Source organism: Penicillium mononematosum, assembly GCF_028829835.1.
Source record: "Penicillium mononematosum strain IBT 11891 chromosome Unknown utg000001l:1.0-4488741.0:1.0-4491989.0, whole genome shotgun sequence".
NCBI lineage: Eukaryota > Fungi > Ascomycota > Eurotiomycetes > Eurotiales > Aspergillaceae > Penicillium > Penicillium mononematosum.
Window position 1 is genome coordinate 3,718,463 of NW_026643271.1, and position 14,147 is coordinate 3,732,609.

At 48.1% G+C, this 14,147-nt stretch overlaps 6 protein-coding genes across 6 annotated transcripts; 4 read left to right on the forward strand and 2 right to left on the reverse strand.

Moving 5' to 3' along the window:
- Positions 1-1,115: 1,115 nt before the first annotated feature.
- On the reverse strand, positions 1,116-2,951 carry N7519_001414 (sugar porter family MFS transporter; the record flags this gene model as incomplete). The annotated part of the gene is made up of 8 exons (XM_057288192.1): positions 1,116-1,300; positions 1,349-1,797; positions 1,845-1,916; positions 1,965-2,285; positions 2,338-2,388; positions 2,441-2,669; positions 2,725-2,829; positions 2,879-2,951. 8 exons carry the CDS (start codon positions 2,949-2,951, stop codon positions 1,116-1,118), a joined length of 1,485 nt encoding a protein of 494 aa, XP_057154275.1.
- Positions 2,952-6,279: 3,328 nt separating this feature from the next.
- Positions 6,280-7,158, forward strand: N7519_001415 (homeobox domain-containing protein; the record flags this gene model as incomplete). The annotated part of the gene is made up of 1 exon (XM_057288193.1): positions 6,280-7,158. The coding sequence occupies one exon, from the start codon at positions 6,280-6,282 to the stop codon at positions 7,156-7,158; it is 879 nt and encodes a 292-aa protein (XP_057154276.1).
- A 155-nt stretch (positions 7,159-7,313) lies between these two features.
- N7519_001416 (uncharacterized protein) lies at positions 7,314-8,825 on the forward strand (the record flags this gene model as incomplete). Its single annotated transcript, XM_057288194.1, has 1 exon — positions 7,314-8,825. The coding sequence occupies one exon, from the start codon at positions 7,314-7,316 to the stop codon at positions 8,823-8,825; it is 1,512 nt and encodes a 503-aa protein (XP_057154277.1).
- A 1,168-nt stretch (positions 8,826-9,993) lies between these two features.
- Positions 9,994-11,901, forward strand: N7519_001417 (multicopper oxidase; the record flags this gene model as incomplete). The annotated part of the gene is made up of 3 exons (XM_057288195.1): positions 9,994-10,237; positions 10,294-10,771; positions 10,845-11,901. 3 exons carry the CDS (start codon positions 9,994-9,996, stop codon positions 11,899-11,901), a joined length of 1,779 nt encoding a protein of 592 aa, XP_057154278.1.
- Positions 11,902-12,318: 417 nt separating this feature from the next.
- N7519_001418 (thioredoxin family protein) lies at positions 12,319-12,695 on the reverse strand (the record flags this gene model as incomplete). The annotated part of the gene is made up of 2 exons (XM_057288196.1): positions 12,319-12,616; positions 12,673-12,695. The coding sequence occupies 2 exons, from the start codon at positions 12,693-12,695 to the stop codon at positions 12,319-12,321; spliced, it is 321 nt and encodes a 106-aa protein (XP_057154279.1).
- A 578-nt stretch (positions 12,696-13,273) lies between these two features.
- On the forward strand, positions 13,274-13,976 carry N7519_001419 (RNA recognition motif domain-containing protein; the record flags this gene model as incomplete). Its single annotated transcript, XM_057288197.1, has 4 exons — positions 13,274-13,293; positions 13,350-13,422; positions 13,485-13,591; positions 13,745-13,976. The coding sequence occupies 4 exons, from the start codon at positions 13,274-13,276 to the stop codon at positions 13,974-13,976; spliced, it is 432 nt and encodes a 143-aa protein (XP_057154280.1).
- Positions 13,977-14,147: the final 171 nt, after the last annotated feature.

Here is a 14,147-nt window from a genome sequence, read left to right on the forward strand (position 1 = left end):
TTGTAGCCTAACTGCTGAGGCGAGGCCGCTGCAGACGCAGCTGCCAGGCCTAAGATAGCAAGGAAAGAAAAGATCACCATAATAACGAATAAACAGCTCAGCAGCAAAGGGTTGGAAGGTTCAATCCAAAGGTAGCCTGCTGAAGCAATTGACTTCACGAGTGCGTTTTGAATATTTATATACAATATCTTGAATATCAAGAAGCATGTGTGGTAGGCAGGAAATTAGGCTGAGACAGGGCAATCCTCCCAGCCAAACATCCGAGTAAGTTGCGATGTCTCATTGCAATTATCCAATACCAAACGGCCACTGTGAGATTCTTGGAATATACAAGCCCGGATAAATTGGCTAAAGTGGTGCATAGTGATAGAAGCGAGCTTGTAGATCAATCAACCCCTTGGAAGCTCTTCCCCCAGATTCAGGGTCCTGTGCAGACGGCAATCGAGCCACCTTGAAACTTACTAGAACTAATTCGTACTAGTAGTAACAGTGCCTGTCTCGTAAACTGCTTGTTTTACTCGTATTGTTAACCCAATATGGTCCGGAGCAAGTCACGTATCAACTTTGGCTTAGCGTAACCGTGATCGGCATCCCACAAGGTCCTCGGGGAAAATGCGGGATAATGCGGAGATGCTCCACGGAAAAGAGAATGAACGAGAGCTTTTTATCGGCTGACAAGCATGTGACATGTCTCAAATTTCACGTCGCTATCTGAAATGGACCCCATTCCCTTGTAAAACAGGAATAGCAGTGCAGTATCTTGTTTAACCGGGCTTGGCAGAAACTGGAGTCTATGGATGCCGCAGAACATGTCATTCATGAGGATACCTCGGAGGGCTCCGACCCATTGTCCGGATCTCAACAATCAGATCTGGTAGACCGGCAATCAGGCAGAGTAGGTGAATATTGTATGAAGACTTGGGATTAAGGGGAAAATAATATGAGATGAAGATGATGTACGGACGGTGCAAACTTGTAGCAAATCGGTATAGTTGCCTTATTCCCTCAGCCTTCCAATCTATCTCCTACTCAGTCCATCCTCCCATAGACACACTAAAATCCAAATATCTCATGAAAATATCGAAAGTCCCACCATGCAACATGCTGAATATCATCTATACAGTAACATTCTCCACCTGTCTAGCGGTCCCAGCAGACTCCAATTCTAAAGCTTTCGAGTCGAGATTATCGTTCAGAGCGCCAAGTGCTCTTCCACCAAACAGGAGGTCAATCTCCTCGAGCGACTTCTGCTTAGTTTCCTTAAACCAGAAAAAGATTGTGGGGATCGTAACGCAGACATCTGGATTCGTCAGTATCACCGCACGGACAGGTAAGAGGGGTAACATACTCCATGCCGCGAAAATCAAATAAAACTTCCAGCCAATCTTACCCAGCGCAATGGGTGAAACCTGGCTCCATAGCGTACTAACCGTCCAATTGCCAACACCTGTAGCAAATGCGACGCCCTTACCACGAATCTGCATCGGCATAACCTCGGACATATACACCCAGGCAATCGAGCCAAAGGACATCGAGAACAAGACCGTTACCGCAAAGAGGAAGAATACACCACCGATGCTGTAGCCGGTCTTTGTTCCATCCTCGTTCTGCGAATTCAGGGCTGCTTCGCAGACGAGTGCAATGGTGATTCCGGCGGCACCGAAGAGTAAGGGGCGGCGACGGCCGATGCGATCGAGGACGAAAGTGATGAAAACGAGGTTTGCCAGGGGACCGACGACGTTGTAAATCCCGGTGACGAGGGTGGCTCGGTTCCCGGTAATGCCTAATGCTTCGTACCTATCGTGGGTTAATATTTGAACTAATGTCAATGGTGGAGAACTGACATGATATTTTGGTAGTAGTTAATAACGTTGATGCCGGTCATTTGAGAGAAAACCTGCACCAATGTTCCTTGCCTGGCGAACTTTAGAATCCGGACATCCGGTAAGGTGTGGGCAACTTACAACAACCGAGTCCTCCACTGTGGTACCTTGAACATGATTGTCCACCCAGGAGCCGTGATGGCCCGTTCAGCGTTTATGGTGGTTTTGATTTCAGTGAATTCAGTTTGGATCCATTCCATGTTGGAGCCATCATAGTGCAAGCGCTTCAGGATGCGTAGCGCCTCATCGTCCTGGTCTTTTTCGATGAGATGGCGAGGGGACTCGGGGAGCCAAAACATTCCTACGAACAACATAAATGCAGGAAGTGCCTGGAACGCGAGTGGGAATCGCCATTGCAAGGAGTTGGTGTCGGGGGCATGAAGGGAACCGTATCCAATCCACCTAATATGCATAAGTATTGCGGTCCAAAGGGAAGAAGATAGGAGCAACGTACGTGCTGACGATGAAGCCAACACCAATCATCTGCTGTGAAAGTCCGACAATCCTGCACAGGTCATGTGTTAGATAATATCATTTTTTGAATTGCAGGTTCTTACAAGCCACGAGTTTTTGGATGAGCGCATTCGGCTTGGTAAACCGGAACAGACATACTGAGCACACCCACTGCCCAGCCAGCGATAATTCGTCCAACTAAAATCATGACCAGATTCTGAGCAGCACACTGGAGGATAGCGCCAACAGTCGCCAGTAACGCACCCATCTGGATTGTCATCCTACGTCCGAATCGGTCGATCGTTAGACCCGCCATGAGGGCACCAATGGCCGCTACGTCGCTGTCAGTTCTTGATTGACTCTGCAAATACCATAGTATAAGACAAACCTCCGCCTGAAAATGTGCTGTTGATCGCGCCGATAATTGTGGATGTTTTGGTCGTATTGAAGAAATTCAGAAAGTGATGCGAGGCGATCACATCGGTCATGACACCTATAATATCAGTCCCATATTCGACTGGTGGGTAGTGAGGTCAAAATACCGGAATCATAACCGAACAGAAAGCTGCCCGTTGCAGCAAATGTTGCTAATCCTAGTGTGTAGATTTTCCCCATGGTGATCGATCGAGGGTGGGTCGAATTCTGCAAGTTGAACGGGGTAGGGAGTTGTAGGTCTTTTAGGTGTTATACATCCTTGCAAGTTTAATACAATGGAATAACCGGACGGCAAAAAAGGATAAAATCAAAGGATAATACACTTAAACTTGAATCATAAGCCTCTGGTGGCGTCTGCTATCTGTATAGAGAATAGACAAGGCAAGGGCAAAGGACTGGCGCTAGCTAGTATTTGGGGTCACATAGACCTCGTATTGTGTTGTCAATACCCATGGCTTCCCCGAGGCCCGGAACTCTCTCCGTTAGCCCACTACACCCCTGCACTTCCAGTACAAGTCCAAATTACCATACAAAATGTATGGGAAATGGCCGATGGATATGCCTGTCTCCGAGTCCTATAGTAGTGATTTCCTCGGTCATAATGCTAATGATGTGTTTTGATCTGGGTCCGAAATGCAACACACGTTTTAGTCTCACAGAGGCCGTGTACGTATAAATTCGAGATGTTGAAGCAGACAATGAAAAACGCCACCATATGTCGATTCCTCGGCGCCCAAGTAAAGCCCAAAACTTGGCACTGCGATGACAAACGAGCGCTTTTATCCTGCAATTTATCCAGAATCCTGTGACCTAATTTTGGAATGATGGGGAGAGCTCGGACTACCGCAGCTAGTATATTACTTAAGGCAGGTCAGCCGGAGAACGAATTCACTAGGATAATGAATTTTGTCTACAAAGTACTCGTCTAGCGTGTCAATAGAAACATATATACTGTATTTCGCACATGACTTGGACCATGTTATGTTGTCTCCATGTACAAAAACACAAAGAAACGGAAATGATAGGAAGGAAAATATACTCGGAGAACACATTATGCTCTTCTTATTTCTATCTCTTACGCAAGAAGGGGGGGAAAGAAAGCCCAGCCCAAAGGCTTTACTTCCAAAAGGAAGTCTTGCTATGTTCGTGATGCCACTCAGCATAGCAGACCAATCGTTGGGTCATTCTTCCAGAAATCAGTGTGTCACCACTCCAAACAAACTGTGACGGACTACTGGGTAGACCGAGAAGGGGAGAATTGTATTAGGAGAAGACAAAGCAAGTTCCTAAAGCTCCCTTGGAACAACTATCTAGCAAACACGAGTTTATATGCCTGAGGCATCAGTTAGGCACCAGGGCATTCACCATAACACAAACTCTCTGAAGGATCATACTTGTGCTTGAAAGAAAGAAGATAGTCGTAGTTTTTGCCATAGCAATCTTTGTTCAAGGCGCCACTGAATGGGTAGCCTTCGTTCATATAGAACCTAGTTTCGGGTACTAATCTTCTCTAGATGGGTCCGACGGATTTATAGTAATCAGCAGCAGCTTCGAAAGACTTAGTTACTTTCGTCACCCGTTGCATTGGTCGCTAGTGTGAAAGCATGAGCATATGTGCTGCACTAAGCAGAAATATATTAGCACGTCTACGTCCTCCTTATAGTCCGAATAACAATATTGTTCCGGCTTCCAGACCTTTAGAAGCTAGGGCCTGCTGTGAGTATGCACTCCATTTATTCTAGGAAATGGAAATGTCTGGTGGCTCTCTCCGGCCTAGTAACTGGCTGGTCATCAAGCTGACAGCACAGGTGCTGTTGCTAAGCGAAGGATCTGATCTGACAAAGGACTAGTAACTCTGGGGAGATGCTAGTTCAATCGAAATTTTTAAGTAGTTACTAGAAGCCAATGTCACTTATCCGGTTTGCTAGCTTGTTGAGAATAGTATCTATATAGTTAGTAGCTGTATTGAAACTAATAAACCCGACCACTGCTATGGCGCTAGGTTATGCCTCACTTATGCTTAGGGCTATTGAGCGCTTTCTTCTATGCATTCGGTACCGTTGCCAAGCGATCTATCATCCATAGGGACCGGAATAAGAGAAATAACCTCGGATACGTTCCACAAACAATTTTTCTATATTAACCTCCACCGCCACCATGACGGCTCAAAACAGGTCTTCATTATAATTGTACCGATCATCGAAATAACATACCCACTGTTAAGGGCATGTACCGTTCCTTTCCAGCAATCCGAATATTCCTTTGGCAGCTCCATTTCATCGCCGTAACGATATGCTTCCCTATCGTAGCACTTACCATAGGTTGTGCTAGGCAAATAATGCTGTTGCCCTTTTCCCCCTCTATGTAGCCCGTTACACCCTTTGGCAGGCGGGTGTTCGTCCAGATTGTAAAGTCAATCCTCTCTGGCAAGGCGGAGTGAAATGCTGCATATGACCATTTACTCCGTAGGTTCGTACAATTCTCTGGCAAACTGGTTGCTGCAATAGCAAGATGAGGCAACTGGGACCAACTGATCAAGACACCTCCAATAGAGCCATTTAACGCGCCCCCACTCATCATAACAAGGCCATGACGAATGAGCAGGTGTGATTTTGCAGTCCGGGATAGCGAACAAAACCGAGAGAGCCAAGAGCAAGGAAAGGTATTTGAGTAAGAAAATTCATAGAGAATTGCCAATAATTGCATGTAATCCAACACGACACATAAAGGGAAATCTGAGGTTAAAAGACCCCAGTCTATATATAGTTCGTGGGTGATGGCGTTCGTTTATGGGGACCTCGGCCGTTCCAAGTGTAGGCCCATCTCTGTATTAAGTTTAAAATATATGCCTCTACTCGTATAATCTCGTGTTCATAGATGAGATAGTATACTTTTTACACAACACATATATAAAGAGAAAAACAAGCGTCCGATATCGCGGAGAGAGATGAATCACCAAGGGCTTGGCAACACCCCCACATTGACCGAACTTAACCTAAATAGGATTAGCGTTGTCGTTCGAAGGGCGTGTCGACGCATCCATTTTGGATTTTGATTTGGGATTGTCCACTCAAAGCCTTTCTCCGTTTACTCCGGGTGGACTTCCTCGAATTAACTATGTTGTACTTCCTCTGTCGGAGTTTGACGATGCGGTGGATACGCAAACATGTGCTTTGCTCTTATTCCTCGTGACTATGATGCTTATCGCGAAAAAAAAAAAAGTTTCCAGCCACACGGGGTTTGTCTCTGAGCGGTCCATGCCGAGTCACCGGCAATCTGAGCGGCTGAATTGGTGCCCACCTCGAGTTCCAAGGTCATAGAGCTCCACCCGAATTGATTATTCACCCACCTTTCTACCCCAGACCAACCTTGGAAGGGTACTTTCCGCCAGTTTTCATCTGACCGACTCTTCTCCTACTTTCTACCGTGTCCTTTATTGTTCCATCATTCGGTTGGTTCTGAAAAAGCTGTTCTCCGTGCAGCATTTCCCATTGGAGTTGTTCACAACATGGAGTATTTCGATTTCGAAAGGGCCTCGTCTGCCCATGGCTCTAATCAACTAGATGACGATGTCGCTTCGATTGATATTGAACTCGACGAAGCCGAAGAACAGGCAGCGAACTTCAACTCGCTGGTTCATGATCAGACATTGGAGTTCTCCAATGACCCGGTACCGGAGCAGTCCGAAGTGAATGACGGACAAGCCATTGACCCCGACGGAGTCTACCCCATGTTCCGGGCCCAGGAACCATGCGACTTTTGTCGACGAATGGGCCTGGACTGTTTTGTTGCAAAACGTGGTATAATGAACCATGGCTGTACTTGCTGTATCTCGCTTTGGCGTGAATGCAGTTTTACCCATGCCAAAACGCCTGGCAAGTTCCTCCAGACATTGCATAGCGTGTCAGAGAATGCCTATGTCCCTACAGGTAGCCTGACGGGAAAGAAAGCCCTCAAATCAGTTTCATACAAGACCAATGATCCAGATGCACGCTCTCAAAAAAGTGGAGCCCGATTTTCGCGCAAGGCAATCAACATCCTGAAGAGCTGGCTCAGAGACCACAACGAGAACCCTTATCCTACCGAGCAAGAGAGAGATGACCTGAAGCAACTCACTGGTCTAACCCGGACGCAAATTTCCAATTGGTTCGCTAATGCCAGGCGGCGCGGCAAAGTTCGTGCGTCGCCTGGGACCAGTTCCCCCGTTCCAGGAGCTATGGACATCCCCATGAAGCAATCCGTCAACGTATCCCTTATGACTCCCCTTGAACGTTGGAAGTACTCTCCCCCGAAAACGAACCGGCTACGATCAGCGATATTACCCGTGCCCTGGCCAATCCTCCATTCGACCCCTCGCGTCCACACCCGGGCCCATCGAGTCACGTGAGGCCCCGTCGCCCTGAGTCTAGTAACAATGAGTCAAGCCATGCCAGCTCCGAACATAAACTGTGCACCGCCTCTGCCAGTAGCTTTGATTCATCTATTTCCGATCTCTCTTTTGCTTCTGCTTTCTCTCATCGATCCTCTCTTTCCTTTGGCTCAATGGATCGCAAAGAACGTCGTCGCCGCCGTAAACCCTCAGTGCCTGTCAATACTCTCGCCCATTCGAAGGCCAAATCTGCTCGTCCTTACCAATGTACCTTCTGTACCGACTCATTCCCTGCTAAGTATGACTGGCAGCGGCACGAGAAGTCCATGCATCTAATCTTGGACAAATGGACTTGTTCTCCCCAGGGCGGTGCATTTGAACAGAACGGTATAGCTCTTTGTGTCTTCTGCTTGGCAGCTAACCCAGACGATGAACACCTAGAAACTCATAACTTCATCAGTTGCCAAGAGAAGACAGTGCAAGAGAGAACATTTTACCGGAAGGATCATCTCAACCAACACCTGCGCTTGATGCACAATGCCAAGTTCCAACCCTGCATGGAGAAATGGCAAAGCAGTATTACAGATATCAAATCCCGCTGTGGGTTCTGTGGCTCCATCTTCCAAACATGGAAAGATCGAGTGGACCATTTGGCCGGTCATTTCAAAAATGGAGCCAGCATGGCTCAATGGCAAGGGGACTGGGGCTTTGACCCACAGATTCAAGCTCGCGTGGAAAACGCTATTCCGCCGTACATGATTGACTATGAATGGCGGTCCCCTGATCCCTGGGCCACTGAACAAGCTAAAGGAGACGGCAGCACACTTAGGCTTCCTGTCCCTACAGATATCAATTGTTACCACCGCCTTTCTCGCGAACTCACTACATACATCCATAACCAAAAGGCACAAGGCGTTGTTCCGTCAGATCAGATGATACAAGCAGAAGCTCGCCGTGTCATCTATGGATGTGACGATCCTTGGAACCAGACTTGCGCAGATAATATTGTTTGGCTGGGTGTCCTCAAGCGCGATTGTGGATTAGAAACTCCCGTGAACAACGACAGCATCCAGTTTGCTGACCTGGGCATGCAGCCCCCATTCGCTATCAATGGTGGTCTCCGGGCTGCACCCCGGGAGATTAATGTGCTAGCGCGCACAGTCTGCCACGGGGCACCCCTCCACAGCCCCGCAGTCTCTAGTCCTAGCCTTCGCAGTCACGGCTTCCCTGGTACCGGCTTTTCTTCTGCCGGACCTAGCCGACCGGGCAGTTTATCAGGAAGTTACGCTGGCAGTGCAGGGATGATGTCAGCTGGTCCTGACCCGTCCTTCTCTACGGATTGGGCTAGTAGTCTTCCGACTACTGCGTCTGTGCCTGGAGAAGGCACAGCTGACCCTCTGGTACAAATGGGATTTGACCCAGAATTCCTACAACGACTGAATGACAGCTACGGTGAAATCAACCCGGATGATTTGGAAGGCTTGCAACTAGATGGTCAAAAAGTCTCTGGGGGACAAGGATGGCCAAATAGAGACTTACTTGGTCAGCCTATCTCCCCGTCTCGTATGGGTGAGGTGCCTGCTTCAGGCCAGGTTGGTATTTTCAATTCCAAAGTGGACCACCCTCCTGCATCGAATGCCACCCATGATGACATGCCAGGCTACTTTGGCAATAGTAACTTTTGATGTCTTTGGTGGCTATTTACTTCCGCCATGTAGGGTCATACATGGCAAGAAAAGTTGGCTCTACAAAATTGTTGCAATATTTCTTATTTCATAGCATATAACTTTGATGTTAATCTCCTTTTCGACAATACCAGAAATCAATTGGCGTTTTTCATCTTCCTCTTGTTTCAACCCTTAGTTCCACCTAGGCAGGTTCCACGCGTCACTCTTGTGGCGGGTGGTTCGATTTGAAATCCAAGGCTCCCCAGTTCTCCTGTATACTCTTCCTCACTTAAGGCTTTCGTTTCATCCTAAAAGTTGGTACCTTGATTCAGTTACCGGCACGTGGCTCCGTGGTAAATTCGGGATTGCGGTTTCGGCCGACGCTTTTTCGATGAAACCTGATTTGCGACTGGTTGACTCACAGTCCGATGATGACCGAGACCGACAGTTCTTTGATCAGACCAGTGATATTTATTCTCATCCGTGTGACCTGTAGAGTACCGAAACTCTGACCAAATCTGTGGGAACTGTGCACCCAGCATGCGCCATTCGAGCCGGATACACCACCTCAGGAACGTGCCAAAGCGCAAAGGGTTCCCTGTCTTAGACCTACCCGCTTAATGCTCCATGATTACACATAAGCAGGTGCAAACTCTTTCCTCGGAGGTTCATCCCTACAGCACTGCCAAGCTACTCTTCGGAACTACTGCCTCCGACATCTGAATGAGGTATCTTGAACTTTGACCCGTTCATTCGCCCGGAGTCGGCCTGCTCTTCCCAATCACGTCCCCTTGCTTGAAATGAAAGAATACGAGCTAATGCCGCTGCCTTGGATTATTGGCTTAGCTGCGAAGCAGGCTTCAAGACCCAAGATCAATATATTGATGCTCGGATGAATTTCCCCTCCGCCCATTCCCCGGCCGGTTAGATTGGTCCCCGACAAAAGTATGGACAGATCATTCATTTGCTTTTCTTCTTTACGAGCTTGCAAGGAAGAGACTTCCATGGAAATCCTGCATCTGGTGTGATCGACCCGCAGGAAAGCTCGGGATGCATATGCTCTCGTAATGTTCCATGACTTCCCCTAGGCCCACATAAAAGGGTGGGAATCCCGTGGAGAGCATAGTATATTAAGAGTGGGCCATTCATTTTGGTACAGATTGCCACTCTATTGTCATCTTTGGATATGAAGTTCCCTCTAGGAAGCCTGTCCCTCTGGCTTCTATGCCTCGTTCAATGGGCATCTGCGGCTACGGTATTCTTTCCAGTTACCTTGACGTGGTCGAACAGAACCGTGGCAGGAGTATCTAGGCCAGTGATTTCAACAAACGGCCAGTTTCCTGCTCCCCCGCTGCGGATCAACCAGGGTGACACTGTTCATTTCCTCGTCGATAATCGGTGCCCGTTCAATACAACTATACACTTCCATGGTAAGCTCTTGGATAGCTTGATCTGGTTTGGCATATACTAACTCGGCATCTTCTAGGAATTGAACAAATAGGAACACCTTGGTCTGATGGAGTCCCCGGTGTCTCGCAGAGATCGATTAGACCAAACTCTTCGTTCCTGTATAAGTGGACAGCAACCGAGTACGGGGCTTACTGGTACCACGCGCATCACCGTGGCTCTCTCGAAGATGGGCTTTTTGGGCCAATCTATATCACTCCTGCCCCCTCGGTGCAGAAGCCTTTCAGTCTTATCACAACCAATCCTACTCAGCTGAGGGCCATGATCCGCGCAGAGAGCGTTACCTGTCCCGTCTTGCTTTCGGAGTGGCGTGTTTTCACGTCGGAGGAGATCTGGGCTGCCCAGTTGGCCTCTGGTGCAGACTCATTCTGTGCCAATGCTTTGCTCATTAATGGCAAAGGGTCCATCACCTGTCTGCCACGTGCTGAGATCGACGCCCTGACAACAGACCTTCAGAGAATAAGTCTAGGTGATAATCTAAGATTGACAGATATGGCGTGAGTAGATTGTTCCGTCATGGTCCAATGACTATTACTGGTGGGCGCAGTGATAAACTAACTTCATCACTAGATGCTTCCCACCCAACATCACCGACACAGTATTTGACTTCCCACACAACTACGAGGTCATCCCCCCAATGATGTTCGAAGGCTGTGTACCATCCCAAGGTCCCCAAGAGATCTTCTATGTCAACGCAGCCCACCAATACGTAAGCTGGGATCTCACCAGCACAGCCGGTCTACTAGAGCTCACCTTCTCAATCGACGAGCACGACATGTGGGTCTACGCCATAGACGGACGATACATTCAGCCCCGAAGAGTCAACGCACTCACCATCCCAAACTCAAACCGCTACTCGGTAATGATCCCCCTCAACAGACCAGCCGGAGACTACACCGTGCGCATGGTCAGCGCCAGCATAAATCAGATCCTCAACACAACCGCCACAATGCGATACGAAGGCTTCCGCCAGCTAAACCGCCCAACCAACCCGTGGATCCAAATCAACAACGAACCCGCCAGGCCAGACACCGTCTTCCTCGACGAGAACAGCGTCGTCCCGTTCCCACCAATCGTCCCTTCAAACGATATTGCACAAACCTTCTTCCTGCATATCAACCAGGTCGGCCGTGCTTTCCGCTGGAGACTTGGTAATACCAGCTACGGCCTCGAGCTCGAGGAGGCACAGCCTCTGCTCTTCAACCAGAACTCCATTCCCAGTGACTTGATCATCAGAACGAAGAATAATACCTGGATCGATCTGATTCTTCAGACGGATACCATTCTCCAGCCCCCGCATCCGATCCACAAGCACTCGAATAAACACTTTATCATCGGTCAGGGAAATGGTACCTTTACCTGGAATTCGGTCGCGGAAGCTGTTCAGGCTGTTCCTGGTAACTTTAATCTGCAGACGCCACAGTATCGTGACACATTCCATACACTGCCAGCTGTGACGGGTTTGACTTGGACGGTACTGAGGTATCATGTTATTAATCCTGGTGCATTCATAATGCACTGTCATATTCAGGTTCATCAGAGTGGTGGGATGGTCTTGGCGATGTTGGATGGGGTTGATGTTTGGCCTACTGTTCCCCTGCCTTATAGGATTGCTGCTGGGTTTTAGTGGAGATTAGATGGGATATGATAAGACCCGGGTATAGTGCGAGATAGATGTCGGGGTAGTATATAGGTTGGACTTCTGAGAACATTTTTGGTGTTTACTTCAGTTTTTTGTTGTAGGTTGCAAAGTGTATTGTGTGAATGTACATGGGATAATGGGATATGCAATGCCCAATGCTCAGCAATAGCTGTATCAATTCACTACAGCAATGAATTATAGTTCAGAATATTTATTCCCCTCGGGCAGCTTTAATAAAAGCGCTGTACCGATTAAAAGCAGAATCAGATAGTAGCTGTCTGATTGATGACATGCCCCCATTACAAAGTGACCAGTGTATAGATGACCGAATGCATGTGTTAATACCACGAGCGCAAGCACCACAATGGATACAAAAAGAACAAGTCGACCACCCCCTCTCACTCAAATAAGATGAGTCTTGATCCCCTCCTCAATGGAAGACAAGTGAGCCCCAACAACCTCAGTGATCTTGTCCCCGCCCTTGAATAGCATGAATGTAGGCTTAGCCCGTACACCTAGCTCCTGCCCGACATCCTCGACCTTATCGACATCCACCTTGTAGAATTTAACCTGGGTGTAGACGTTGCTCAATTCTTCAATCTTGGGTGCGATGGCTTTGCAGTGTGAGCACCAATCGGCGTAGCAGTCGAGGAGGACGGGGTCTTCTGAGCTAAGGATCTTCTCTAGGAAGTTGGCTTTGCTGTGGTGGGTATTAGTTTGTGTTTGTGCAAGGGAGGGGGAGGGCAGGGAAGTTACCTAGTGAGTTCAATGACAGGCATGTTGAGTATTGTCTTGGAAGTATGGATTGTAGAAGTTAGTTCAATTTTAAGTGGCAGAGAAGGTTTTATAGAGAAGATCCACGGGTGGGGTGATCTAGATCGGATGACCTCATGACGAGAACAGGGAAGTTCTCTGTCATGTTTCACCATCATACTATTGACATTCTTGTTTGTTCAATTGTTATATTTTTTATATTTTTTTATAGTGAATAATATACTGTTTAATATGGTGCCATATGTATGAAGTGCATCTATGCCCATACTAGACCCCTCCTATCGACAGCGTGGGGATATGGGTCCACTATGTATGACAAAGCTACAAGAGTAAACATATTACCCAAACAAGTATACATGAAGTCAGTATACACTTCAGATTCCAAATCACGTCAAATACCTAAAACCAAAATGTAAAAATGTAAACAATAAAAAAAATAAATGAGCCTGAAAAACGAGGAATCAGGAATCTGTGGGGTGATGTTGTTCCGTCCCGGGTTGTATTTAAGATCAGGCTCGGCTGTGCCCCTCTTCACACTAACACCCTTTCCCCCCTCTCTCCATCTCTCCCCATTTCCATCAAAATGTCGAAGCTTTTCATTGGGTAAGAGTGATCCAACAGGATATCTAACATACCACGTGCTGATCGCCCTTTCCTAGCGGTCTTTCCTGGAACACAGACGACAACAGTCTGCGCCAGCGCTTCGAGGAATTCGGCGTTGTCGAGGATGCTGTGAGTCGCTGTGACTCCTATAACTGATCGCATCCCTCTAAGACTCCCATTTCTCTCTCTAGACCGTCGTCAAGGACCGTGATACCGGCCGCAGCCGCGGTTTCGGTTTCGTCCGCTTCTCCACCGACGATGAGGCTACTGCTGCTATGAACGCCATGAACAACCAAGAGTAAGCTGATCCATCATATTTCCTGCACTTGAAGCGACGGGTAAAGTAGTGCTGGAACGAGTCGCGCATCACGCGTGTCATCTGTTACAGCGCGACATAAACAGTCTCTTTCACCCCGTTGAAAACATACGCTAACAACCATCTCTTTTCCAGGTTTGACGGTCGCCAGATCCGCGTTGACAAGGCTACTGAGCGCGCTGCCGGTGGTGGTGGTCGCGGCGGCTTCGGCGGCGGTGGTTTCCGTGGCGGCAACGGAGGCAACGGAGGCTACGGTGGTGGCTACGGCGGTGGCCAGGGCGGCTACAGTCAGGGCGGCTACGGTGGTGGTCAGTACGGTGGTCAAGGTGGCCAAGGTGGTCAGGGCGGTTACGGCGGCAATTACTAGATGTTCCTGTCACGAAGCTTATGAAGGTCTGGACGTGATTAGCACTTTTTTACGAAGGTTGTGACTTATGCTGGGTTGACGGATAAATTCGCTGGGTGACACTTGATCCTGCCCAATACAAAATCGAACTCGTTCAACTAACCTTTAATCGATAATCAATAATATCGAGCC